Source organism: Sinocyclocheilus anshuiensis, unplaced genomic scaffold, assembly GCF_001515605.1.
Source record: "Sinocyclocheilus anshuiensis isolate Anshui unplaced genomic scaffold, SAMN03320099.WGS_v1.1 scaffold705, whole genome shotgun sequence".
In the NCBI taxonomy this organism is placed as follows: Eukaryota; Metazoa; Chordata; class Actinopteri; order Cypriniformes; family Cyprinidae; genus Sinocyclocheilus; species Sinocyclocheilus anshuiensis.
In genome coordinates this window covers 440,891-467,673 of record NW_015536493.1, presented here as the reverse complement: position 1 = coordinate 467,673, position 26,783 = coordinate 440,891, and the positions used below count along the sequence as shown (strand labels likewise).

At 37.0% G+C, this 26,783-nt stretch overlaps 1 protein-coding gene across 2 annotated transcripts in view; it reads right to left on the bottom strand.

The window, feature by feature from the left end:
* Positions 1-22,768, bottom strand: part of LOC107685655 (AP-2 complex subunit beta) — a 48,879-nt gene extending 26,111 nt beyond the window's left edge. Inside the window, exons 1-18 of one of the 2 annotated variants that reach the window (XM_016482322.1) lie at positions 22,589-22,768; positions 22,076-22,130; positions 20,657-20,762; positions 20,395-20,530; positions 20,047-20,292; positions 19,776-19,966; positions 16,493-16,714; positions 16,187-16,307; positions 14,039-14,134; positions 13,713-13,828; positions 13,213-13,378; positions 12,879-12,977; positions 12,239-12,498; positions 11,710-11,902; positions 4,885-4,926; positions 3,624-3,770; positions 2,681-2,826; positions 966-1,095 (exon numbers count right to left, since the gene is read on the bottom strand). In XM_016482322.1, coding sequence (XP_016337808.1) covers positions 966-1,095; positions 2,681-2,826; positions 3,624-3,770; positions 4,885-4,926; positions 11,710-11,902; positions 12,239-12,498; positions 12,879-12,977; positions 13,213-13,378; positions 13,713-13,828; positions 14,039-14,134; positions 16,187-16,307; positions 16,493-16,714; positions 19,776-19,966; positions 20,047-20,292; positions 20,395-20,530; positions 20,657-20,762; positions 22,076-22,112 — 2,454 coding nt within the window. In that variant the 5' untranslated portion in view covers positions 22,113-22,130; positions 22,589-22,768. The remainder of the gene's footprint in view (positions 1-965; positions 1,096-2,680; positions 2,827-3,623; positions 3,771-4,884; positions 4,927-11,709; positions 11,903-12,238; positions 12,499-12,878; positions 12,978-13,212; positions 13,379-13,712; positions 13,829-14,038; positions 14,135-16,186; positions 16,308-16,492; positions 16,715-19,775; positions 19,967-20,046; positions 20,293-20,394; positions 20,531-20,656; positions 20,763-22,075; positions 22,131-22,588) is intronic. The other variant, XM_016482331.1, reaches the window with a different exon arrangement.
* Positions 22,769-26,783: the final 4,015 nt, after the last annotated feature.

Sequence of the window (26,783 nt, the reverse complement as noted above, 5' to 3'; positions counted from 1 at the left end):
TATACTTGGATGAATCATTCAGAATAATCTATAACATGCATGTACAAAATAGAGATGTTGAATTTTTATTTTATGCCAACTTAAAATTTTCCGGAAAAAGGCAGCTGGTACACTCAGCAAAATGCATCTTTTTGTGTTCCACAGAAGAAAGAAACTGGTACAGGTTTGAGATGACAGGACGATATTAAATACACCTGTTTAATTAACTTGGACATGGTCAGGTCATAGCATCTCCCGGCCACTCAAAGGTCATTCAGTTGCTGTTTACAGTGATGACTCTTGAGCTCATGAGAAAGCTGAACTCATTAACACAAGTCATAAACACTCTGCAGGCAGCTCAGTTTAATACTGAATACCCAGATGCTTGACACTAACAACAGTGAAGAGGAGAAAAGTCACAGAAGGTGATCTTTAAACAGGGGGCGCATGAAGCAAAGAGAGCAACCCAGCAGGATGTCACAGGCAGAAAATAGAGGTGGAGGAGGAAATATGCTGGAACATCATGGTGTAAATGAATTCTAAAGGAAGGAACAGTCGGAGCAAACACTGTTGGACATCCATCTGAAGATAAACCGACACACTGGTGTAAAAGTAATGAGGCAGAAACATGTCGATATAAATCATATGAAACGATGATGATTCATAATGACATCTGTATCTGATTGATTATCTGCATTAGTAGACTAGATGCCGTGGGTAAGTACTCATTATCTAGAGTGTTTTAAAGGCATGAAATTGAATGTTTTGCAGCCGCTGTTCACACAAATGATCTCAGTAACTAATGAAGCACGTGGGGACGACTGACTCAATCGTGCGTGATGTGCAGATGAGAGTTCGGAGGTTTGGATACACAGAGATGTCATTTAAACATTAACTGCATATTTGTAATGTGTTATTTCCTGTGGGATGATTAATGCAAAGAAAGGACATAAAAATACACGGCAAAAGGCAATAATGCATTGTACCTGTAGGTTGTTGAGTGGGTCCATTTTCATCACGGGGCCGATGGTGTTGAGAGGGAGGGAGATGTCGATGCTCTGGCTGGGCATCAGTGGAGTGTGCATGGCGAGAGGTGTGGTGGGGATCACTCCAAAACTAAAGACACAACAAAAAAACCAAAGACAATAAAACATATGTACATAGTCTCTAATTGCTCTAACTCATGTGTCAGTTACAGGAAAGGCAAATTAACACTTGGCAACAAGAGTAAAAATTTAAGTTCCTGGCTATGTGGCCTATAACTTTTAGGATTCAAAAAACCAATTCATGGTTTAAACAGCGAGCTATGTGAAAATAATCATCTAAATCTAATTAGATATTTAGATTATCTAATTACAGCAGATATACTGTTAAACTTTGCAGAAAATTATCATCAGAAGTTGTTAGTAATTGATTTTCTTTATTGTTGTTATGGCTTAAATAAATAAATGGAAAAGAATATATAAAAACATTGAATACACAAACTATACAAAATATATAAAAACAGTAACATTGTGAAACATCACAATTTAAAACTGTTTTCTATTTTAATTCATTTTAAAACAATGTATTCCTGTAATGGCAAACATGACCCCTCAGAAAACATTTAAACAAATAGTCAAGAAACATTTCTTATTATTATTAATGTTGAAAACACTTGTACAGCTTAGTATTTTGGTGAAAATGGTGATTCCTTTTTTAGCAATTTTTGATTAATTATTTGAAACGGAAATCTTTAACAACACTATAAATGTCACTTTTGTCCAATCTAATGCAACTTTGCTATGTAAAAATAATAATTTCCTTTAAATCCTACTGACCAAGAATATTTTAAAGGGGTGGTTGATTGCGATTTCACTTTTTTAACGTTAGTTAGTGTGTAATGTTGCTGTTTGAGCATAAAGTGCAGTTGCCGTACTGTATTAAAGCTTTAATCAGGATAAAACTGTATATTAAAAGCTAACATAAGCAGTAGCATTTACAAATAACAGCGTATATAAAAGTATTAGACAAAACAAAAAAAACATAGGCCTACCATTAAAAGCGGTGCTTGCACAGGTTCTGCACATTCCTCTTCAATAATATCCTCTGCTTCTCAATCGAGCTCAAACTGATAAGCGATATTAACAACGCCGTTGTTTACAATACAACCGCATTTAGACACGCATTAGAGGCGGTTTAGCCAATCACAACACACTGGGCTAGTTAACCAATCAGAGCCCATCGCCTATTTCTGAGGGAGGGGCTTCATAAAAGCAGGAAATGATCAGGGTGTTTCTCAGAGAAGGGACAGAGCGGTGTGGAATAAAGGTAAATTATGTGAGAAATAATGTTTTTTTTTTAAATCGAAGCATTAACTCATGTTAGACTGCACCCCATAAACACAATCAAGCCTAGAAAAAAAACAGTGAACCACCCCTTTAATCATAGTGTATTTTAAATGTCATTAAAATATATTTCACAATATAAATTTAAAAATCTATTAACAAATATTCTACATACAATTATATATTCTAATTTATAAAATATAACATATACAAAATTCAATTATATAGCCAAAGATATTTGAATTATTTAATATAAATCAACAATTACACACATTTAAAAGCTTAATTCCGTAAAATGGTTACAAGAAAATCTGCCACATTGATCATCATCAACTATTATCACAATGACTGTAAACAGAAACACAAGCACAGACCTGTTCTTGTTGAACTGGATGGCAAAGTCAGTCATGTGCTGCAGGGCTTTATTAATGAAGGACATGTCCATGTACATGTGACCTTGACGCCGAGAGAAGGTTCCAGATATCTCCAGTCCTTTTGCTTTGACTGCTGGCAGCCATACCTTCACAAACCAAAGAAATGAGTGTTCACGGTACATTCTCTAATTTACAGTTTGTCTAATTAATAAAGTAAGGCTATGATCTTCTCTAAGAGGATAACTACAGTCATTCTAAATTGAAGGGCAGTTAAATAGAGGAGTCTGACATTCACCTACACTCACTCACCCAAACACTGTTGCATACAAGAACTGAGCTGGCATCCAAAAAGAAACAAAATCAGATTCAAAGAGACAAATTAACACATATATAAGTAGCATGAGGCACCCAGAGCACCAGGGGAATTGGAAGAACTCTACAAGGCAGTTTATAAAGTATCCTAATAAGAACTAATTGTGCTCTGTCCTACTCTAATAAGAGCTCCATTAGAGCCAGAGTAGACCTACTCTGTCAGTAATGACGTTGCCCGAGACGTTGTTCCCCCGGGAGCCGTTCTGCACGCCTGTAATTATGTAGCACATGAAGTTAATGCTCATGCTGGAGAACGAGAACAGACTGAACTTCGCTTCTTGAAAGGCTCTTCATTATGAATGAAATGGCTGCTAGTGAGATTATGCCCTAGTAAATTCTGGGATGTGAGTTGCCCTGCTGTTGGATTGGATTTGGACAGGTTCTGGCTGTTTTGATTGGCTGGTTGTTTGAGAGGTGATATGAAAGATCAGAAACGGGTGAGGTGTTATGATCGGCGTTTGGTATCGGGGCATTTTAACGAGTACGAGTACAAGAGCTCAGTATCAGGCCCGATACCGATACCAGTATCGGTGCATCCCTAGTTTACAGTTTAACGCCGAGTAATACTCACAGTTTTAGATGCCACATATCCTCCTGTAGCAATGGACATTCCTGAGGACAACTCAAACAGGTCATTGAGGCCGCTGCTGAGAGCAGCAGGTGTAGGAGATGGCGCAAAGGTGTTGGGTACCGATGACGGGATGAAGTTTTGGCCCACCTGCGTGACACAAACAGAGTTCCTAAGACTTCTGAGTGTCAAAAGAGTTTAAATCACTCTAGCAAGTATTTGCGTAATCTTTCAAGCAACAGCAACAGGATTGCTTCATGTAGACGATACCAGTTGTGTTAGGGAAAACCACACTGCAAGTCAAAAGTTTGGAATAATTCAGATTTTGCGGTGTTTTTAAAAGAAGTCTCCTGTGCTCACCAAGTCTGAATTTATTTGATATGCTATGGTGAAATAAAGTAATATTTTAACTTAAAGGAACTGTTTTCTATTTTAATATATTTTAAAACGTAATTTATTCCTGTGATGTCAAAGCTGAAAAGCAGCCATTACTCCAGTCTTCAGTGTCACATGATTCTTTAGAAAATATTCTAATATGCTGATTTGGTGCTCTAGTTATTATCAAATATCACTGGTGCTCATTTATTAATAAATGAAATAATAATTGATTTTTAATCAGTGTTGAAAACCTTTTTTCCCCAGCTATAACCAGGTAACCTGGGGGGGTTCCAAAAAATATTAAGCTGCAAAAAATGGGTTTTCAACATTGATAATAATAAGAAATGTTTCATTCTGAAGGATCATGTGACAGTGAAGACTGGAGTAATGGCTGCAAAAATTTCTGCTCTATCATCACAGAAATAAATTGGACATTTTAAAATATATTCAATTATAATTATATTTCACAATATTCATATTTTATTAATAAATCAAATAAATGCAGCCTTGATGAGCATAAGCGAGTTCTTTCAAAAACATTTGAAAAATCAGAATTATTCCAACCTTTTGACCAGCAGTCTAAATAAGAGCAGTCCAAGGAAATACAAGGCATTTAGGTACCAAAAAACAAACAAAAAAACACCAATACTTTAATGACAAATGACAAAGCAGGTTATGTTAAACAGAAGTCTTTAGAGAAGTTCATCATATCAAGAACTTATCACCTCAAAGCAGGATGGATTTTTGTGCATGCAAAAGAAAGAAACAAAGCAGAACACACAGCTAGGTACCTACTCTACACAGGCTATTAAGAATCATATAAATAGCACACAGCATGCTGAGTGTGGACAGACGGATACGAGTGGAGAGAGAGGAGCTCACTTACTGCAGGACTGCCCCCAACACCTCCTCCCAGGTCTCCCCCGAGCTATAACAGGGAACAGAAGACCCATTTCCAGGCCAACAAACAACATGAGAGAGACAGAGAGGCACGTCAAGGATCCACTAATAACAGAGTTTTCCTGTTTACAAAAGACATCACGTCACAAACAACTTTTAAAGCCTGCTATTTCAAACTTTGTTTTTTCCATGGCTAAAATCAACCTGAAAATGTCATCTTTGAGACACCCGAAGCCATTAATTCAGTTGTTGACCAAGACTGAGATGAGTGAAGCTGATGACAGAGGCGTCCCTGCAGGAAGAAAGAGTTGAGCAGCGCTCCTGTGTTCCTTTCATTGGCTGAAAGCAACAGTTCAGCTTGTGTGTTAGCAAAAGTTGCGGAAAAAACTGATTTTAAAGTTACTGCACTGAAATACTGAAAGAAAAAGAACAACAAAAACAAATCTACTAGACATTCTGAACAATATGACAGAAAAATGTAACCATGTCCATAACCTGAGGGAAATATTGCTGTAAGAGCTATTTTAAAGTAATACAAACAAAAATAAGAGAAATATTATAAAAGCAAGGCAAGACTATTTTATCCATTGACTATGGAAGCATACAGGTAGCGAAATTCAATTTAAAATGCAATATGCAAAATGGCAATGCAATATTCAAAATGGCATTGTATTTCTGTATTTAAATTTACATTTTCCATTACCCATACGTGCAAAGTTTGGTGCAAAAGTAAAATGAAAATTAAATTATATAATTTACATTTGCCATTTTCAACAGTAGTCTTAATACGTAAATTGCATGCAAATTTTAATGCTTTATAAGTTGCGAAATTAAAATGAAAACGTATAACACAAATTGATTTGATATGTGTAACATGTCCAAGCAGAAATGGTAGCATAATGATCATTTAAATGCTATTTGTCCTAAATGCATTTAGACTAACAGTTAGAACACTTAGGATTGCATTTTCATCATGACGCCATGGGATATTTGTAGCAAAATTCAATTTGAAAATGCATTCCGAGCTGACCACGCCCACCCTCCGTCAATCATTGCTTCAAGGCAGGGATTGGCGGAAGCGTGTTACGTTTGGATCGTTTGAAACATGGCGGCTGGAGATCTGATAAGATCGTTGAATTCACTGGCAGATGAAGTGGAGCACCAAACTTTGCACGTATGGGTAATGGAAAATGTAAATTTAAATACAGAAATACAATGCCATTTTGCATATTGCATTGCCATTTTGCATATTAAATTGAATTTCGCTACCTATATGCTTCCATAATTGACATTAATTGGACTGTGTAAATGTTTTATATAACAGGCGGTTGGAGAGGTTGAAAAATGAGAGTTTTGGTGATATCAGCAATGAAGGAAACATGTTTCAGTATACCAAAGTATTCAATTTTGATGAAAGACAAACATTTATTTTTGTTCGGAATAAAGTTCACTGATGCATCATGCACAATAATACTGTAAATGTGCATTTAGAAAGTAAACAGGGTAAATTCAGATTTTATGATTGCTAAAGCAATGTAAATTCTTTCTCTTAGTCCGCATTCCTTTTACTGACCTTCAGCTACAGTCACCTTGATTTTCTCACTGAGAAAATGAGCGAGATTAAACAACCTTGCTGCTTCACACTCAGCAGGACACAAATCACAAGCTGAGCCATGAAGTGCAACAAGCACCGTTTAGGGTATGGGAGAAATGGATGGTTGTCAAATGCAAATATTCTGAACCAAATCTCAATGGAGGAAAAAAAAAAAATTTGATACTTTCAGAGTCATAATGTGATTCAGATTAGACAGACTTTCTGATATGAGCTAAAGAAGCCGTTGAGACCATGAGTTTAAAAATGCATCACTTCAGGTGCTGAGTCCGCAGTGTTCGTCGCTTTGAAACACTCACGACCTTGAGCAGTCAGATGGCTCTGCAGACTGTTCAGTGTTTAACATTCCTCGGCTCTGAACACTGTCTCCTCGTTAAGGATGACGAACACATTGGCATTTTATTGGAATGACTCATTTAGTCAGCAGAAGTATATTCACCGAACTGAATACAAAGCTTTGTGCCAGAGTTAAGCTGCGAGTTGCGACCAGGTTTAACAATTGGGTGGAAAGGGTAAAAATTGCCAATTTGTTCCAATCCATTCTAAATCTTGTATACTCCAGTCCATTTTGAGTCTTGGATTTTTGTTGGATTTCATGTCCATTTAGAGAATTTTCTTGGGTCAAAATGTCAATACATTCAGCATCAGGAATCAGTGGCGGAATTATTAAACCAGAACAAAATATACCAAATATGTTTCCATCATGCTTTTATCTTTGATACATGTATGTTCATATGTGCTTATTTCATTTTTTATAGATAATTTGTTTTATTTGTTTGTGTGTGTGTGTGTGTGTTCTAACAAAAACATGCATATAGTACAAAAGGGTCTCAATTAGGCATGTGCAAAACTACATTTAAAAAAAAAAAATCAATCATGGGTTGCCTGAGTGACTAGCTGTGTGACTGGCCTCAAAGTAGCCCTGCATTAGGTCTCTCAGGCTCTTCTAACGTTTCTGTTAAGGGCTGTTTACAAAAAAAATTATTCTTAGAAGGAACATAAAACATATGAGCAGAACACATCTCTTAACAGGTTTTACCAGTTTTGTCAACGCTAACTTCAAACTGTAGCAGGAAACGCATAAATATGATGGCCAAGGACATCGTCTGAATGGCTGTACTGCCGTTGCTTTATGGGGGATGAATTTAAGGACGCAACCTCTCCTGTACACTGCAGATCTATGGTATACAGTGCAACTTGTCAAACAGTGAAAACACAGCATACCAATTAAAGCACAACTGCTAAACAGAATAAATAAATAAATGAAAAATTAAATAAAACACTACTATTTAAAAGTTTGGGGTCAGTAAATTGTTTGAAAGAAATTAATACTTTTATTCAATAACAATGCTATTACATTTGAATTACATAAAATGAAATTGATCAAAAGTGACAGTAAAAGTGACGTGTACACTCTTTTAAATAAATTCAATTTCAAATAAATGCTGTTCATTTGAATTTCTATTTAAAGTAAATGGTCTCCACAAAAAATATTAAGCAGCACAACTGTTTTCAAAATTAATAATATTAAGAAATGTTTTTTGAGCACCAAATCAACATATTAGAATGATTTCTGAATGATCATGTGACATTGAAAACTGGATTAATTTCCATCATAGGAATAAATTACATTCAAAAACATTAAAATAGAAAACTTTAAAATGGTTACTTTCACAATATTTTTAGTGTTTTACTTTTATGTTTGATCAAATAAATGCAGAATTGGTGAGCATAAGAGACTTCTTTCAAAAATATTACCAACCCCAAACTCTTTGCACTGTATGTATATGAGAATAAATCTAAAGTGACTAGTCTGTCAGTAAACCATTGTGACCCATCTTACTGTAAGTTCTTATCTCATCTTGCCTGGGGCACAAGAACCAGCACCTTGACTTTTCCCACCACCAAATACTGATTTAACTGCTGGCTGTAGCACATCTCAAGTCTCACAACCTGTGTTTTGTCATTTGGCAGAGGAGTAGTTCATCAGGATTATCACTCAATTAGGAGTATACCACTAGTCTAGAGACGGGATCGCAACACCTTTCCTTACACCCTGTTCAACACGGCTTCACACAGCACATGGCATGTCTCTCTATCCTGGTTTATATAGGGCCCCCGTGCAAAGCTCTGACACAGTAACTCCTCCAATTTGGGAGAAGATTGCACTGAGGAGCAGCACCTGCGCTGCCCAGATATAAACGCTTCACATGTGCCATGCTGGAAATGCCTGCAAGATGCCTGCTTGACAAATCCAATTATACACAAGGAGGAGGAAATAGGCCTTTTGTGGCTCCAGGAAAAAAGAAATGGACAAATCGTTTCTGGATGTGAAGATACTGGCATATACACACAATATTTCCAATAACATTCATTAAAGGGACAGATCCCCCAAACATTTCTGTCAGCATTTATTTACGCTCATGTCATTCCAGACAATACAATTTTCTTTAGTGGAGCACAAAAGAAGGTATTCTGTTAAACAAAGGTAAGATGTTCAATTTTGAAAGCTCTCAATTCAAAGCCTGACGAAGACCGCTTGTGGCCGAAACATTGCAATCCATTATATTATAAAGCATTCTTTGGGAGCAAAAATAATGGTGTGCCAGTCTTTTTGCATTTTATTTTTAAAGCTCAACAGCCATCATTTAATGCCATTTTTTGAAGTTGTAAATAAATCAAAAGATTATTGGAGTATGTCACACAAGAAAATACTATTTCAGTCTTACTACTTTCAAATTTCACATTTAATTCAATGTGTTAGTTGTCGTTTCTTGTAATTAAATGTGAAATTTACCAGCAATTTTTGAGTGCAAATTGTGTCAATTCCAAATGTTTTCAGTATATGGAAAAGAGCAGCTTAGACATTCAGTACAATATCTTCATTTGTGTTCCACAGAAGAAAGTGAAATATTTTAAGGTGATGTTGTACCATGTGTAATTACACAAATAAGTACATATTACATATACTTACTATTGGGTTAAGTTTAAGGTTAGTTACTTGAAATTATACATAATTTACTGTTATTATCATTGTAAGTACATGTAACGTAACTATGTCATCTTAAAATTAAGTGTTATTGCTAATATCAAAATAAGTGTAAATATTAAACTACAAAGTACAGAAGATTTTGTGAATATTTTGATGTCCTTTTAGAGAGCATGATTTGCACAGATCCTGACCAAAAATGTAAATCTTCTCTTTACTTCCCTCATTAACTGTGTATGTGTGTGTTGTGTGGAAGATTTTATGTGGGTTGATGACTGCGTAAAAAGACTTTCAGCCCTGGGGTTCTGGTGCTGTGGTTGCAGTGAGTTTAGGAGAGCAGGGCCGGTGGCTGGTATGATATAATATTTTTGAGCTCTCAAACAGAGTCAGAACACTTCATATACCACAGTCTCTCCACTTCAACACATGCCAGTCCTGCAGCTATGATCAATGCTCAAAATAATATTAAAGGTGCCATAATTTATAATTCAGCAGCATGATATTTTAAAAGGACAGGCACATCAGATTGAGACTTTTGGACCCACTGTATGTCTACATGTATCAAACTCTTAGCAAAACTTAGCAAAAGAGCAAAGAAAATAATTTCCATGATATGTACACCATAAAATGCATAGTCACGATCATCCTGCAGTTTGCTCCATTATTATTCAAGTTTGGATTTGCAGTACTGAGCAGCATTCAGCACTGTGTCAATAAATGATGAGCGCTTGATTGGAAGTCAGAGCGTTTACGCAATCACATTCCAGTTAAGAAGCGCTGACCTCGCTGCTGTTTCACCCTGCGCTTCTTCACTTTGCTGTTCGCTGTCATCAGGCAGAAGCTTGAGAGATGTGGTGGCCATGGGAACGAGTGTGGTTATTGCTCAAATGTGAAATATCCTGCTGCAATCATCTCACGCTGAGTGGAGTGCCCTAAAACCTTTAAACCACACCTGCACCAGTGAACACGCTATCCAGGCTGAACTCGAGCCTCAGAGAAACTAGTGAAAACACTGGTCACTCTAAAAAGAGCAACAGCTGCATGGGCATACCTGAGGACATGATTGCGGCAAACGTTGCTGAATTACAAATTTCAGCTCACTTGTGAAGCAATATAATCACAAAACCTATTAAATATGTAATTATTGAAAATAAAATTGATTAAAACTTTAAAACATTTCCACTGTTTTGTTTAAACAAATTTGCACTCCCTTCATATTCACAATTAAGTAAGAATCGTTTCTACCAAAATACCATAGTTGCTGTAAAACAGGTGTTTCTAATGTAAAATCATAAATTGATATGAAACCTTTAAACAGCATTTCTTTCATTGTAAAAAATAAATAAAATAAAAATAAACATTGACAGAATTTATATTTCGTATAAATGTCTTGTATAAATATTTTGCATAAAAATCTAAACACTCCTTAAATAACTTACATAAATGTATAAACTTAAAATAAAAATAAAAAACTGCCACTGAGATCTAACGAGCAGTACGGTAGAGTACAGTACAGTACAGTAAAGTACGATTTGGGACAGTACACCCTGATACTTGATAGGCATGGTGTATGCTGGAAAGTAGCGATCAACGTCATTCTCGCGCAAAGAAGAAAGTGCAACATTGCCTGTGTGAAAAAATATAAAATTCTAAAATACACTGTTATATTTTTTTGTGTTTAAGCCCTCTGATGCAAACAAGCCCAACACGCATGAGCAGCATGGTGGAACGAGTGAAGGAAACGCTTCATTCCCCTTGTAGCACGCACAAGTGACGATTCTCTATCAACCAATCAATGATCTGCAGTGAGTCTAGTTCACCCATTAGGTACCAAACTACTGTGCTAGGTACCCCAAAAGAAGGGTCCCAAAAAAGTGCTACGGTTCGCTATTTTGGTACCATTCACAACTTGTCAATGGAAACAGAAATAATTGCGTACCGTACCGTACTGAACCATACCGCTCGGTGGAAATGAGGCTTTATTATCAAAATTTTGCCAGATAAACATTGTTTTAAAAGCTGTTTATATATTTGTACTGAAAAACAAAACAAAAATACTGAATATTAAACTGATCTTTGCATACTATAGCAACAATAACTGAGGTAACCATAGCTCTCCAGTGGAAACTATGGTTATCATTGTAAATAGTTAAAATAAGGGATGTTGGAGATTACACAAGACTGTAAAATTATAAGAGAAGAACACACACCAAACTGTCAAGACCACCTCCGAGGAGATCCACAGCGCCTATCTGCATGGAAGACCCCTGGGGCACGTTGACGGGGGGACCGAGGTCCAGATTAAGCAGGTCTCCCAGAAGGTCACCCTGAGATGGAATGACTTTGGGTTGATCGATAGATGCAGCCGGGCCGGCACTGACAGGACTCTCCCCGGTGTCAATACTACAAAAGAATGATGATACACAGTGAGAGGGGTAACACGAAGTGAACAAAGGATTCTTCATTGTTCTAGTGGAGAGAGGACAACATAGTTTCTGTGTGGCACTACGTTCGATGAGTCCCCTATCGTATTACTGGACTGAGAAGGATTCAGACATCCTTTTTCGAAAAACTGAGAATCACACATAGCAATAACACAAATAACAGGGATGCCAGACCTTTACCATGACTTGGGAGTTCTTTGTGATAAAGACTTTTTAAACCATTTTATAGAGCTCACACTCACAAAGAGCCATTTTTAGTCAATGAACATTTCAAGAGGTTTAGCCGTAATAGTACCTGCCGTGCTGGATGGGCAGATGTTTGCGGTGAATGCCGTGGCTTCCTTCCACAAATGCATTGGGGGGTTTGTGGTAGACAGAGGCCAGCGAGCCGATGTGGCAGATGAGCTCGTCCAACAGGGTGGGCTCGATCAGGTCTGTTTCCTCTGAAATCAAAGGCTTCTCAGACAGCACAACCTCTTTAGCAGTCACAGGGTCAGTGGACAGCAGACGCCAGTAGATGTAGCCACGATCACGCAGGTCAGGGTTATCAGAGTCCTGAGGAGATGAAGAAAAAAAAGAATAGTGTGAATGGAGAGGAAACGTGACACTGACAGCCAGACGCTGAGCTCATTTTGAGATTAGACTTTTATCCATCATCTGCATGTTAATGTAATATTTATGATGGTGTGGATGTGTTCTGATGCTGATGGACAACAATGCCCAGTGTTGTATACAATGAGCATAAGTATGCAATTGTCTTTCATTACAAATAGATTCAAATAAATAAATCTTTATCTGATATAAAGTGTGCCAGCATTTGTTACCTGTATTTTCAAAATGTGGGGTGACTAAAGACCAAACAAATAAAAAACGGCTAATATCAAGTTATAGTGTAACACTACAGTTTATTATGCCCAAGCACATCTCCATCTCACCTGAGTGGCCAGACTGAGCACTTGCTGAACCAGCTCCTGAGTTTCTGAGGGCTTCTTGAGGAACAGCTTCACTATGGCTGTCAGCAGAGTCAACTGCACCTGAAAGCAACAAATGCAGCAGGTACTGAATCAGATCCCTGCTTTTAAACAAACTATATACCGCATAAACAAAAAACACCATAACGGAAAACAACTGACAAAAAACAAAACAAAACAAACACCACCACCCAAACAAAACAAAACACACCTAAACAAACCAAACCAAAAACAAAATACAAAACAAAAAGAACAAAAACAAAATAGAAAACAAACTAAAAAAATATATATATCAAACCTGAGTGCTTTCATCATGAAAGCCCTCAAGGAAACTCTCCAGGAGCTCATCAGCGTTGTCGATACGCTCAGCATATTCACCCACAATCCAAATCATGGCAGCTCGAGCGTCTGGCTCATCCAAAGAGTCCAGGTTTTCACACAGAGTGGCAATTATGCTCTCATACCTGCGCAGACAACAGAGAGGTGTTTCAGCTGCCCACTAACTATACGTTCTTTCATTCTACATGGACTTTTTCTTTTTCTTTAGATAGACAATGTAATATATATTCAATTCCAAAACATAGTGAGTTGCATACACAGCATTGCTTAATAATCCTAAAATACCTCATTTTAGTCTAATTCTACGGAAGCACAGAATGTATACTGTACATGAGATTCAAAAATTATGCAATCCCAGAATACATTGTGTCAAGCTCAGTGACAAAAATAAATCCAAAGTGGTGGAAGAGTATTAAAACGTTTCAATGAAATTAGTTGAGATGAGAGCTGTGGACTGACTTGTTGGGGTATTTGCGGAAGATGTCCCTGATGACCACAATGGCCTCTTGCACGACGTAATTGACCTTAGTCTGGATGAGGTCCAGCAGAGTGCTAACACAGCGCTCAGCAGATTGCTGTACTCACAGATAGAAAAAGAAAACTCAGTCACAGCTACACATTACAATGACAAAACTCATCACAGAACTACAGCACTTCAACCATGATGCACAATGAAAAAAGCAATAAGGTTGCTTATAGAAGAGGAGAGATTTTCAAACATTTCTCTATGGAATGAGGTTACATACAAAAAGATATATAGGGCTGAATAATGAGGCAAGACATACCTCCACTTTGATAGCACAACGGCCGATGGCTCGAACGGCTTTCCGAACAAAGTCTACATCCACTTCAGTGGCATACTCTTTCAGTTCAGCCAATACCTATCGAAATCAACATAATTTTAAGTGGATTTCTATAGAAATCAATCGTACTTCTGAGATGAAACGCTGAATGACCTCCACAAGAGAAAGAACAGGGAATGGATACCTCGGTCTCTCACAAGGTTATAAGCTCTGGGGGAAAAGTTTGGGAAGAGTCTGATGTTAACATTTAACAAATGGACATGTTTATGAAAGTGAAAAGTGATGTGACGTGGCCAAGTATGGTGACCCATACTCGGAATTAGTGCTCTGCATTTATCCCATCCAAAGTACACACACACACCGTGAACACACACCCGGAGCAGTGGGCAGCCATTTTTTTGCTGCTGCGCCCGGGGAGCAGTTGGGGGTTCGGTGCCTTGCTCAAGGGTACCTCAGTCGTGGTATTGAAGGTGGGAGAGAGCGCTGTACATTCCCTCCCCCCACCTACAATCCCTGCCGGTACGAGACTCGAACCCGCAACATTGGGTTACGAGTCCGACTCTCTAACCATTAGGCCATGATTAGGCCCCCCCACGACTTTATGGGGCTAACAGCTAAATGACTTAATATAAGTAAATGAAAAACAGCAAAGAGATGCATTAGAATGAAATGCAATGAAGTAATTTGTTGTCATATGCAGTGTAAGCACAGCTGTCGATTTACAAGAGGCAGCTTAGAGCTTGATGGGCTTAAGCATGTGTTTTTTGCTAAACACAATGACAGACTGTCACTGAATAGAAAGTGTAAGGGACCATGTTCCTTTTAGGCACAATTCAGAGCAATGCAAACAGAAGAAGAAATCGACAATGCAGCTTTACTGAAGCTGAATTTGTTATCTTTTGCAATTTAGGTCTTGCATACTCATACAAAAAAGACTAAATCAAATAACAGCCCATTTGTACATCAATTAATTTTGCAGTGTTATGTAACATTTAGCTGAACATTTAATTTTTCACTTGAAATAAACCGTTGATTTTTTTTTTCAGTCAATGCAATCTAAATCCCAGAGGACTGCGGCCAATATCCTAACAACATTTTTTATTAGCATCGCAGGAAATGTAGGAATTTGTGGATCTATCAGAGAAAGACTGTGATATCAACATATGCATAAATGACAGTGAAAATCATAGAAGATAATGATGTTATTAATGCAGCTTTAATTAGAGTTAGAGAAATACCTCTATTATTTGAAACTTTTAAAGGCCTGGATTAGCTGGCTGCCTCTGGCTACTAATGAAACTAAAGAAACTACAGATTCTTAAACGCTCAACAAACGCTTGTTTACTTCAGACCATGATAATAATCATGTGATACACACACGGTAAAAATGGTATGAGCTATCTACTTAAAAAATGATGGTAACATTTTAAGGCTTAAAAACATTTAAAAGATTTTAAGGCTTGATTTTGTTTATGGAATCTACCTGAATCAATCATGTAAAATCTCCTGAATTATTTAATCTATGACACAATAAATTTAATATTATTAGTTTTGAGTAAGCCCTGTTTGTTTTTGACTTTGAGTTATTTTGTACAATTAAAAGACTGTATGCAGCCAGACAGCTCAAGCAGGAAAAAACTTGTTACTGCACTTGTACTGCTCATTGAACAAAGCATCATGCCTCATAGTAGTAGTACATGCAGTTAACCATAACTATAAGCTCTACTCTTCTGCACAATGGTAAAGAAACTTCAACATAACAGAAACTCTTTCAAATGTCAAACATAACTGAACACTAAACATTAATAGATGTTTCCCTTTTCTCAAAAACACATAAAGTAGCGCTTAATTTCTATATTTACTCTCCATTTCCAGTCATATGCAAAGCATGCTAGGAACTAACAATCACTGCCAAAATAAAACTGTAAAATTGAGCCAATTCTCTTAAAATAAATCACAATTGAACCACAATTTCTTCAATAAAATATACACACTATTTTTAATTATCACCTACATTTTTTAAATGAAAATTACAAGACCCATGACTTATTTTTTTACAGTGTAGTTTTCTTGTTGAATATCCTGTTCACACTCTGTTTAAAGCTAAGAGTCAAACTCAGTTTGAAATACCTGGGCGATGTTGGCATGAGAGGCCAGGCGGATCATGATATCCAGTTTCTCCAGTTTGACATAGATGGGGTCATTGTACTTGACAAAGAACACTTTGATCTCTTGCTTCAAAATCTCAGGCCTGCAGGTAGAGAGAGAGAGATCACCATTTGAGGCAAACAGACAGACAACCGGACAATATTGCCATCTAGTGACAATACAGAATGTACTCATGTGTAAAAGACACTGAGTGATTAGATTACAAACTAGTGCCACAGAAAACAATAAAAAAAAAAAGACTGAAAAATATAAGGAGAGCAGTCTAACCGTTTCTGTACAATAAGGTTGATGTTCCTCAAGGCCACATATTGGACCTCGGGTTCCCCAGACAACAGCGTGACGAGGGGAGGAGAGAGCTTCTTCAGAAGAGTGTTGTAGTAATCAGAGTCTTTGGGCAGGAGCTCCAAAAACTTCATCAGTACCTTCACCGCTGACAGCACCACAGCCGAGTTAGCATGAGAGAGACGTGGGGTCACACGCTCACAGATACTAAAAGAGACAGAAAGAGGGAGTTCAGAAAGATGATCTGGTATTTTTTACAGAAAAGGTTTACTATCTTTATTTTCAGAAAAAAATAACTTGATATATTTTCTATTATTGAGGCAGTTCCTGCCAAAATCAAGAGATTGATCATGGAAGACAAAACCCCTATTAATCCAAACAACAAATTGTTGTTTGGATTAAAATTGTACAACGAATTGTTTGCAGTTTTTCAACCTTGGATTTGGATGATTTTAAAATGTTTCACTAAAGTTGGCATGGAATGGAACAAAATGGAAAATAAAGTGTGGAGTACCACAAGGTTCTATCCTGGATGCTTTTTTTGTCACTTTCATTTGACCAAAAAAAAAAACACTATATACTTCATTCATATAGCTAGCTATAGCACATTTGACCATGTGATTTCAGCCGTACTGACATAATTGACATGTGGGGGTATCACAAAAATATAATTTTCTCTAAGGAGAAAATAACATTACTATTATTTTAATATTTTACTATTATTTAAAGGGTTAGTTCACCCAAAAATGAAAATTAGCTTATAAATTACTCACTCTCAAGGCATCCTATGTGTATATGACTTTCTTCTTTCAGACGAATCCAGATTAAATTGATTATTACGTTTTAAATTTGGTTATTTTTCTTACAAAAACGCATCGATTCGCTACAGGAGGACTTTGTTCACTCCCCCGGAGCCATGTGAGACACTTTTTTTATGGATGGGCGCTTTTTATTTCACTTCTTTTGGACTGATGCATGCAACACCCGCTGAGTGGCATTAAACAGCTTGAAAGATCAAAGACAATTTTTTATATAACTCCGACTGGATTCTTCTGAAAGAAGAAAGTCATATACACCTTGATGCCTTGAGGGTGAGTAATTTATGGGTTAATTTTCATTTTTGGGTGAACTAACCCTTTAATATTAATAAATAATATTCTGACAGCGAAAGAGTGTGATTTGTTGAAATGCCTTGGACTGAATAAATCAATCCCTGCATTAAAAACCAAATCCTTGATTTGAATTTCTTCCCTTTGATCTTCCCTTGAATTTCCTGTTATAATCTATGCAATTCATAAGCACTTCGTGTTACCTGTATTGAACTATTCTTTATGCTTCTCTAAAAATTACATATGAATTCTATGAATAGAATCAAAGAAGCGCTACACCTAAAAATGAAAGGCAAGTCTCTATTTCCTCTCAAGAGACTTATCCCCCAACAAATCTGTTTATCTCTTAGTTTATCTCAGTCTGAAAAGGAAAATGACTATCATGTAAACAAATTCTCAGCTCTAATGAAATTTCATCTTAAAATAAGCCTTTGAGGAAACTAAATGAATGGTAAAAGCTCACTCTAAGGTAGCCCTAATCATTTTTATTGCTGTTCTATTTGCAGTCTAAAAATAAACAGCAATATTATCATATGCCTGGTATATGTAATTAATCTTCTTTGACAATCACAAGTACAAGAATCAGCTTGTTGACATTTACCGGCTAGAAAATTGCTCTGACATGTCTGAGTTTAACCTGTCAAAGCAGACAACAGGCTTTTTACTGTCTCTAATCCACTTCAGGTTTTTTGTAATGCAAATTCATAGTAACAGGACAGAAAGAAAACCTGTAAACTACATAACTGCTCCAGACCATTAAAGAGACCAGTTTTCATAAGATTATAGAGACTGGTTGCCACATATACGTCTAAACTAAAAAAGGTCTAAAGATATCTGTTTGCCTGTGCAGTCTCTAACTAAGCAATGTACATTGCATTTTCTTAAATGTAGTTTTAATTAAGTCTTCCATAAAAATAAATCTTCAGTGGTTTAATGTTTGAAAATGATTTGAATTGGAAAATTAAGACAGCTATAAATATTAGTATTGTTGTAAGTATACACTTGGGCTGTAAAATAAAATTATTATTATTATATTTTACCATTTTACATTAAACTTTCACAAGAGTCATTTATAATTTTGTTTTTATTTAGTAAGTTTTATATTTTATTTAATAATAATAATAAATAATAACAATAATAATCATTATTTATAGTCATATTGATTAGCTATAATCACAGTTTTGGCCAAATTGTGAAGCTATACAAACAAGCGAAGAATTGATATCAAATTTTTCACCAAATTGGGCCCATTTTAAAGGTGACATTTCATGAAAATCTGACTTTTCCAGGTTTTAAGTGCTATAATCATCTACCAACCAAGGAAACATGAAAAAGATTAACCCAGTAACTTTGTTTTGGTAAGCCTTTTTCTGCAAGAGTCTGAGAAAACAAGCGCGTCTGATTTCGCTCCCTTGGTGACGTGGCAAAGGGATCTCATTATAATATTACCGCCCCTTAATCTGTACGTTTCCACCCACGGCGCCGTTATTGTGTTTTCGCAAGCGACGTGTGTTTTTAATGTAAACTTGTGTGTGAATGAGAACTTAGTTTAGTACTCACATGCTGTGACAGTCGCTTTCTGTCCGTGTGCTTCGGATGTGTGCGCTCAGAAAACGGTATATCAGAGGTTTAAACTCATATGGTTTAAAACGCATAATTTCAGCGCGATAAACATGATAATCAGAACCAAAACAGATGTTTTTAGCTGGTCCGAGCTGTAATGGCGCAGCTCTATTCTGGAAAAGGGGGCGGGGAGCAGCAGCTCATTTGCATTTAAAGAGACAGGCCCGAAAAACAGCGTGTTTCTGCTTCCACTCAAAATAGGCATTTTCAAAATGATATAATAAATGATCTGTGGAGTATTTTGAGCTGAAACTTCACAGACACATTCTGGGGACACCAGAGATATATATATTACATATTGTAAAAAGGGGCATAATATGTCTCCTTTAAAATTTAACTAGGTATGCAAAATGTGCTATATAAATAAAATAGCCTTGGCTAAAGGGTACAAAACCTGTGGAAAAATTCTAATCTTGCTGATACACATAAGATACAAAAAAATATGTAAATGTAAATAAAATCATTCGCTCTCCATAATCTCCATACACCTGTAGAGATAAAGAAACCAGTGACTATGAGGATTATTATCCCCTCACCTCTGGGCCTCACGCTCGTCTTTGGGGTTGTAGTTGGAGAGACAGTCCAGGATGAAGATCTGACCCCACTCAGTGCATTCATTGAGGGCCGTCAGGAGCTTATTGATGTTCTGAGGATTCAGGTCCAGAAGGTTGCTGTTGGGGTGAGACTCGCTGATCTCAGACAGGGCAGCAACTGCATTAGCCACAACCTATGTGAAAATCAGATATCAGTAAAGAATTGTGAATGGGGAAGTATGCATTTAGGACAATTAGATCCAAAGTATCTAACCATGGGGTTGGAATCAGCGATCAGGTCCCTGAGAGAATCCAGGAAGCCCTGGTCCTCCACCATCTGGGCATTGATGTCATGCAGTTTGGCCACGCACACTGCAGCGGTCTTCCTCACATAGGGGTCTTCATCCTTCAGACACTTTCGCAGAGGCTCGCACAAGTACTCAGTGATCTTGTCCACACGAATACAGCCCATTGTACGCACAGCCAGAGCTCGGATCAGAGGGTTTGGATCCTCACAGTCCTAAAAAAAAGAAAGAATAACTTCAGACCTCTTGGTGGAATTTTACAAAATCATAGTACACTGATGTCCAAATTTGATCCAAACTTTAACAGCAATTCTCACCTTGACAAAGCTGTTAACGGCCATGATGGCCATGTCAGGTTGACTCTTGGCATAGTTCATAAGGTACAGGTAAACCAGTTTCTTCAGCTCCAGGTTATCGGTCTGCATGCAGTTTACCACATCTGGAAACAAGGAACTAAAGAAACAGGTAAAAAGGTATTAGCATAACTATTAGGGTCAAAATAATCATCTTTTAAGAAATGTGGGAGGTAAGAGTGCATATCTGATTCAGTAATGGTGATAAACGAGACAGTCAAAGCACCTGACATCCTTGCCCACTGTCATGGCTGCAATGACTTTCTTCACTGCCTCTTTCCTCTTCTCCTTCTTCTCATTGTTCAGCTCGGCCTTCAGCTCAAAGATTTCACCTGTAACAGAGAGTAACATGATTAGTGCTCATCTGATCTGAAGTTTTCAGAGGCTAATGCTTATACAAGTTCTATGGAGCAGAAGAGTAGCATTAAATTCACAATTATTCTACACACAAGTACACTATATTTATGTATGCATTTAGCAGACGCTTTTATCCAAAGCGACTTACAGTGCATTCAGGCTATACATTTTTTACTACTATGTGTGTTCCCTGGGAATTGAACCCACAACCTTTGCACTGCTAACGCAATGCTCTACCACTGAGCCACAGGAACACATACACTATATTTAGTCAAAATAAATGTTGTTTACTATTTTACTACTATTCCACTAATTCTTGAAATATTTACTTGTCATATTTCCACTTTTAAATTAATCAGAAATGATCACTAGTGTTCTTGCTACAAATGTACCCCTAAATGACCTGGAAAATCAACACTTAATATGGATTGGTGGTGTGTCAGAGTGCCTGTATGCAAACTGAAAAGATCGAGGAACTGTCTGTCTGTCTGTCTGTCTGTCTGTCTGTGTGTGTGTGTGTGTGTCTGTGTGTGCGTGCGTGCGTGCGTGCGTGTGTCTTCTACTTAGGTCATTTATAGAAATGAGCGTGCAAATGCAGAGGCATTATGGCCATTCAAAGCAAGGGGCACGGGCCTTTCAGATTTTTGGGCCAAACATATCTGAATGCAAATTTCAAGACAAAAATGAAATATTTTTACATTTTATAATTCTGTTCCACAATTATTGATAATGCCTCAAAATCAGTGGCCTTTGGTGAAATTCACATTTTGAAGTCAAAATGTGTATTTTAGCCTCTATGATTTGTGCATATCCAATGGGTTTTTACGTGTGGGTGGTTGGGGGGATCTGGAATACTGAATCAATGATAATATATTATTAATAACGCATGTTCCTGTTCCAGCTCATAATTTAAAAGTATGTAATGGGATCTGAAGACATTGTAGTATTATTACAGTGAAACTTCAAGTAAATTTTTATTATAGATAATTATTTTTATATGGAGTTGGGTTTTGAGTTCAGTTGTAATTTTTCTTGGTTTTATCTTGGTTTAAAATATTTTCAGAATCTCAGGATTTCAGTCCGAGTCCAACCCAAACTTATATCACTAAACTATCATGACTCATCATAAAGAACGAAACACCAGAACTGAACATACATGGTCTAAAACAACATACAGAAAATATCATATCAAACTGCGAGTAAATTGTTCAGGGGTTTTAGATCAGTTCTTTTTAAATCCTATTACCATCCCATAGCCTACATGCACAAATTTAAGCTCTTTACTTGCCTTTTTTGTTGGTGGTAAAATACTTGGAGTCAGTCATTCTGACAGCTTCTCAGATCTGAAGAGGAGGAAATAAAGCACATTTACATATCAACATTTTAAGAACGCATAAAAGCAACAGTATAATCTCAAAATATCCTTTATTGACGGCTGGTAATTTTCATGAAATTAGAATACAGATACAAATTTGAAACATGCCTGTAATTCCCAATTTACACAGGAAATCATCAGGGACGGTTATGTAGACCATTTGCTACATGAACATACAGCAACGCAGTAGCACAGCCTTGCATTACAAAAGATTACATAAACTAAAAATATATGTCAAACTTAATATTTGCAGCTGTACTTCACAAATGTTATGACTGTTAAGTTTATTAATTGGGCGTGACCCAAAAATTATCCAGCTATGCTAGGCTAGTGAAAGCCTTGGAAGCAGGACTGAAATACAGACATCTGTCCTATCTAAATGATAATGCAAACAAGTGATGAAAACACAAAAAATCAGATACGCACAAGGGATGTAAGAATCGACGCAGTATACGAAATTCTTCGGTTACTGGAGCACTTCCCGGCGAGATGGGAGATGCGGTTGCTGCCTCTGCTTTTGGTCGGTGCTGAAAGATGGAGCGCACCCGGAAAAACAAAATGAAGCGCGGAACCAACGAACGAGAAGAACGCGTGAGATAGATCGGAGCCACACAGATGTTACACCGGATGCAGACAGCTGGGGACTTTGATAGGGTGTGTGGCTGCAATCATGCGCCATTCTTGTATAAGTGGGCTTTATACAAGCCCGGCGAGTTTATTACATCAGTTCACAAGGCCATATTAGATTCAGTGATGCAGGAGATAATATCACGTCAAATGTTATTTGTCTCAGATTGCGTGGAAACCAGTGAGTGGGCTGCATAAAGTCAAGGAATCGACTAGATTCCAAAATAGTTGTGACTACATGTGCTTAAAGAGCCACCCCTTTTTTCTTTTGTTTCATTTTGTTACATTTTATCCTTTGAACGCTGCCAACCATCTTATGTTTGATTGTTTTGAAGAAGTATGGCATAACTGCACAATCTTATCACGTTATAATATATATAATTTCTTACTGTACTGTAGTTGGTTCACTTGGTTTATTTCATTGGATAATTAAACATTGACGGGTCATACTATGCTTAAATGGACTGTTCAGATTTGTGAAATTTCACAGTAACATTTTTGTCTGTTAACCTGTTATTGAGTCCTTAAATTAACAGCTTTCTAGAAAAAATAAGATTTAAAGGCCTCATATGGTGGGAAAACAGACAAAACTGGCTTTGTAAAAACGTTTACTGATTTATTTTGCTCCTTCATATGGTGTCATGCATATATTGTAAAATAATAGTGATCTAAACCATAAAAGGCATACAATTTCTAAAATTGGCCTAAATATTCAAATAGATATTCTAATTTGTTGTAATAGCCTACTATACTGAATACTATTATACAATGTTTTAAATATATCTCTACAAAATATATAATCAGCTTATTTGTAATGAAAAAATGTTTGCAATAGTTTTATTAAATCGCTTCTTTTCTCTGTATGGCTGGCCATCAAAGGAATGTGCAGAAACAAAAGATTGTTTTTGGAGGCTGATTGCTGTCCGAATGACCGGCCACCCACATGTATATATGGAGTAAAAAAAAATTGTTTTTGGAGGCTGTGAAAGGTTTTTTAACAAATTTAATAAAAAACACCTTTTAACACCATGAAACTGGAATTATTTTAAAATACAAAAGAATTATTTTACATGTGGTGCATGTAAAATAGCTTTCTCTAGTCCTCAAATCCTGAGGTTCCTGGCAAAAATCCTTGTAACTTTATTAGTTCTGAATGTCAAATTCTGAAACTTGGAAAAATGCCGCTCCAAATATCTTCCTGCAAAAGATACCACAAATGTGAAAATACTTAAAAAAGCATTTTCTACATAACGAGTGTGTTGTAGGTGTGCAGATGTCTGTTTTATTGGTTGTTGTCTCTCCATTTCCCACCCTCTACACCAGGGTTATTCAATTAAAGTTCCAAGAGACCCAGTATCAATATACAATGGATAGTCATTACAAATTAGGATATTGGGTCCTCAGAGCTAAAGGGCAGTGGCGTCTGAGAATTAAAAAAAATAAATAGACTATTTTTTTCTTTACATTTAGATACATGCGTAAGGCAGAAGGCACAGAAATTAGCGGTTCAAAGTTTTCCTCTTGAAGTCTGGACCATTTTTATAATTTGCTTAAAATGAGTATCTACTAAAAACAAACAAATAATGTACATAATCAAAATGCTCATCATGTGCAGAAAACAAAGTTAATTAGTCATTTGAAAGTTTATGCTGTCTAAAAATTATTTTCCCATTTTTAGCAATTATGTTTATTTTAAAATGCTCTTAACATGCTGATTAATATGTCTTGTCTCAAACTGGTTTGCATGGTCAGAGTCATATGTGATGATGGGGAAATAACAATTTTAAAAGAATTGCTTGCCAAACTCCTATTTCAATAACATAATTCAAATCAGCAATAACATAAGCCATGAACTGTCTATGGTATTTCTTATGGTCAAATCGTGTTAAATAAAAAGATTTAGGATGGCTCAGCCAATGTGTGTGCATGAATTTTAGGTCGCTAACTGTTTTTATGAGAACAAGAGCTTCTAATGGAAGTTGCAGAGATGCATTACCAACTAGTGATCAGCTCTTTTATATAGAATGCAGAGATTATACTAGTGAAACATCTTGGTGTATGCAGTTTTTGATACTAGCTGTCGCAAAAACTTTGCTAATACAACAGCATTTTTTGTTGTAGACAAACTGTAGCTCACTGCAAAATAATTATTTGATAATAAAGACAATGAAGATTAGAGAACAGGATGTCAACTCATCAAGCAAAAAGAGGTTTTATCATAAAAGCAAGGTATTCAGTATCCTGAAGCCTCTCTTACATTAAAATCCATAAAAATGTCCTTGTCTCCCTGCCAGTGAACCACCATCTTACTCATGTTACTGTGTGTGTGTGTGTGCTTGTGTGTGCTTGTGTGTGTGTGTGTGTGTGTGTGTGTGTGTGCTTGTGTGTGTGTGTGTGTGTGTGTGTGTGTGTGCTTGTGTGCGGGTGTGGGGGGTGTAGTTGCTCTCAACCAGATGCCCGGGTGCCACTAGGGGGCCTCACCAAACTTCCAGGGGGCCTCAAGATGTAAAATGCTTTAAAATAAGCTAAAACAACTAAATATCACGATGACTGACATATTTTTTTAAACTTTTTTTTTTAACTGTAATTAAGTAGAGAATGTGGAGATATTGCCATATTTCTGAGTTAAAAGGGCCTTCAAAAGATCGCTCAGTTTAACATTTCCTCATTCTTATGCTAAAAGTAATGTAAAAAGGAATTAGAGACGTTACAAGGCAGCTGTAATATGCTGTAATAATATCCCAGAATTATTGTTTTATCATTTAGCATTAGAAATCATGCTCATAAAAATGCACATATTTGTGCAGTTATTGCACATCAAACATGATAACGTGATAAGATGTTTGTGTTGTAAGTTCATTAACTGTGGTGCTCAATTTGAATTTGAATCTCTTTTGATTTGTAATGGTATAATATGTTTATTTTAGACCTGATGGAAGTGAGCAAGAAAGAAAAAAAGAAACCAAAAAATCTGTCAACGGCTCTCTTCACACGAGAATTCGTACTAGAGAGAAGCAGAAACACAAAAAAGCCATTAGGCAGCAGGTGAGGATCCACGCTGAAGATAAACTGTACACATGTGATCAATGTGGCAAGAGTTTCGCACACAAAAGACACTTTAAGGAACACATGATAATCCACAACGAGACCTGAAGAAACACATGAAAATCCATACTGGAGAGAAGCTGCACACATGTGATCAGTGCGGCAAGGGTTTCAAACTCAAGGGACAACTTGGGATACACCTGAGAATCCACACTGAAGAGAAGCCGTTCACATGTGATCAGTGCGGGAAGAGTTTCTCACAAAAAGCACACCTTAAGGAGCACATGAAAATCCACACCGGAGAAAGGCCGACCGTACTCATGTGATCACTGTGGGAAGAGTTTCCTTCGAAAAGACAACGCTCAGAGACACATGACAATCCACACTGGAGAGATGTCGTTCACATGTGATCAATGTGGGAAGAGTTTTGACGTCAAAAGAAGCCTGTTATCACACATGAAAATCCACAATGGAAAGAAGTCACATGTTTGTGATCAGTGTGGGGAGAGTTTAAGATGCAAAACAGATCTTAGGCAACACATGACAATCCACACTGAATACAGGCCGCACACATGTGATCAATGCGGGAAGGGTTTCACACAAAAAGAACACCTTCAAAGACACATGCTTATCCACACTGGTGAGAAGGAGTACTTGTGTGATCAGTGCGCAAGAGTTTCTCTCTAAAGCAATCCCTTAAGAGCCACATGTTGGTTCACACTGGAGAAAAGCCACACACAAGTGATCAGTGTTGGATGGGTTTTACAAGAAAAAACGTCCTTACGGTACACATGACTATCCACACTGGAGAGAAGCCGCACACATGTGAGCAATGCGGGATGAAATTCACACAAAGATCAAACCTTATGGTACACAAGAAAATCCACACTGGAGAAAAGATACACACGTGTCATGAATGTGGTAGAAGTTTCACACATAATTCCACGCT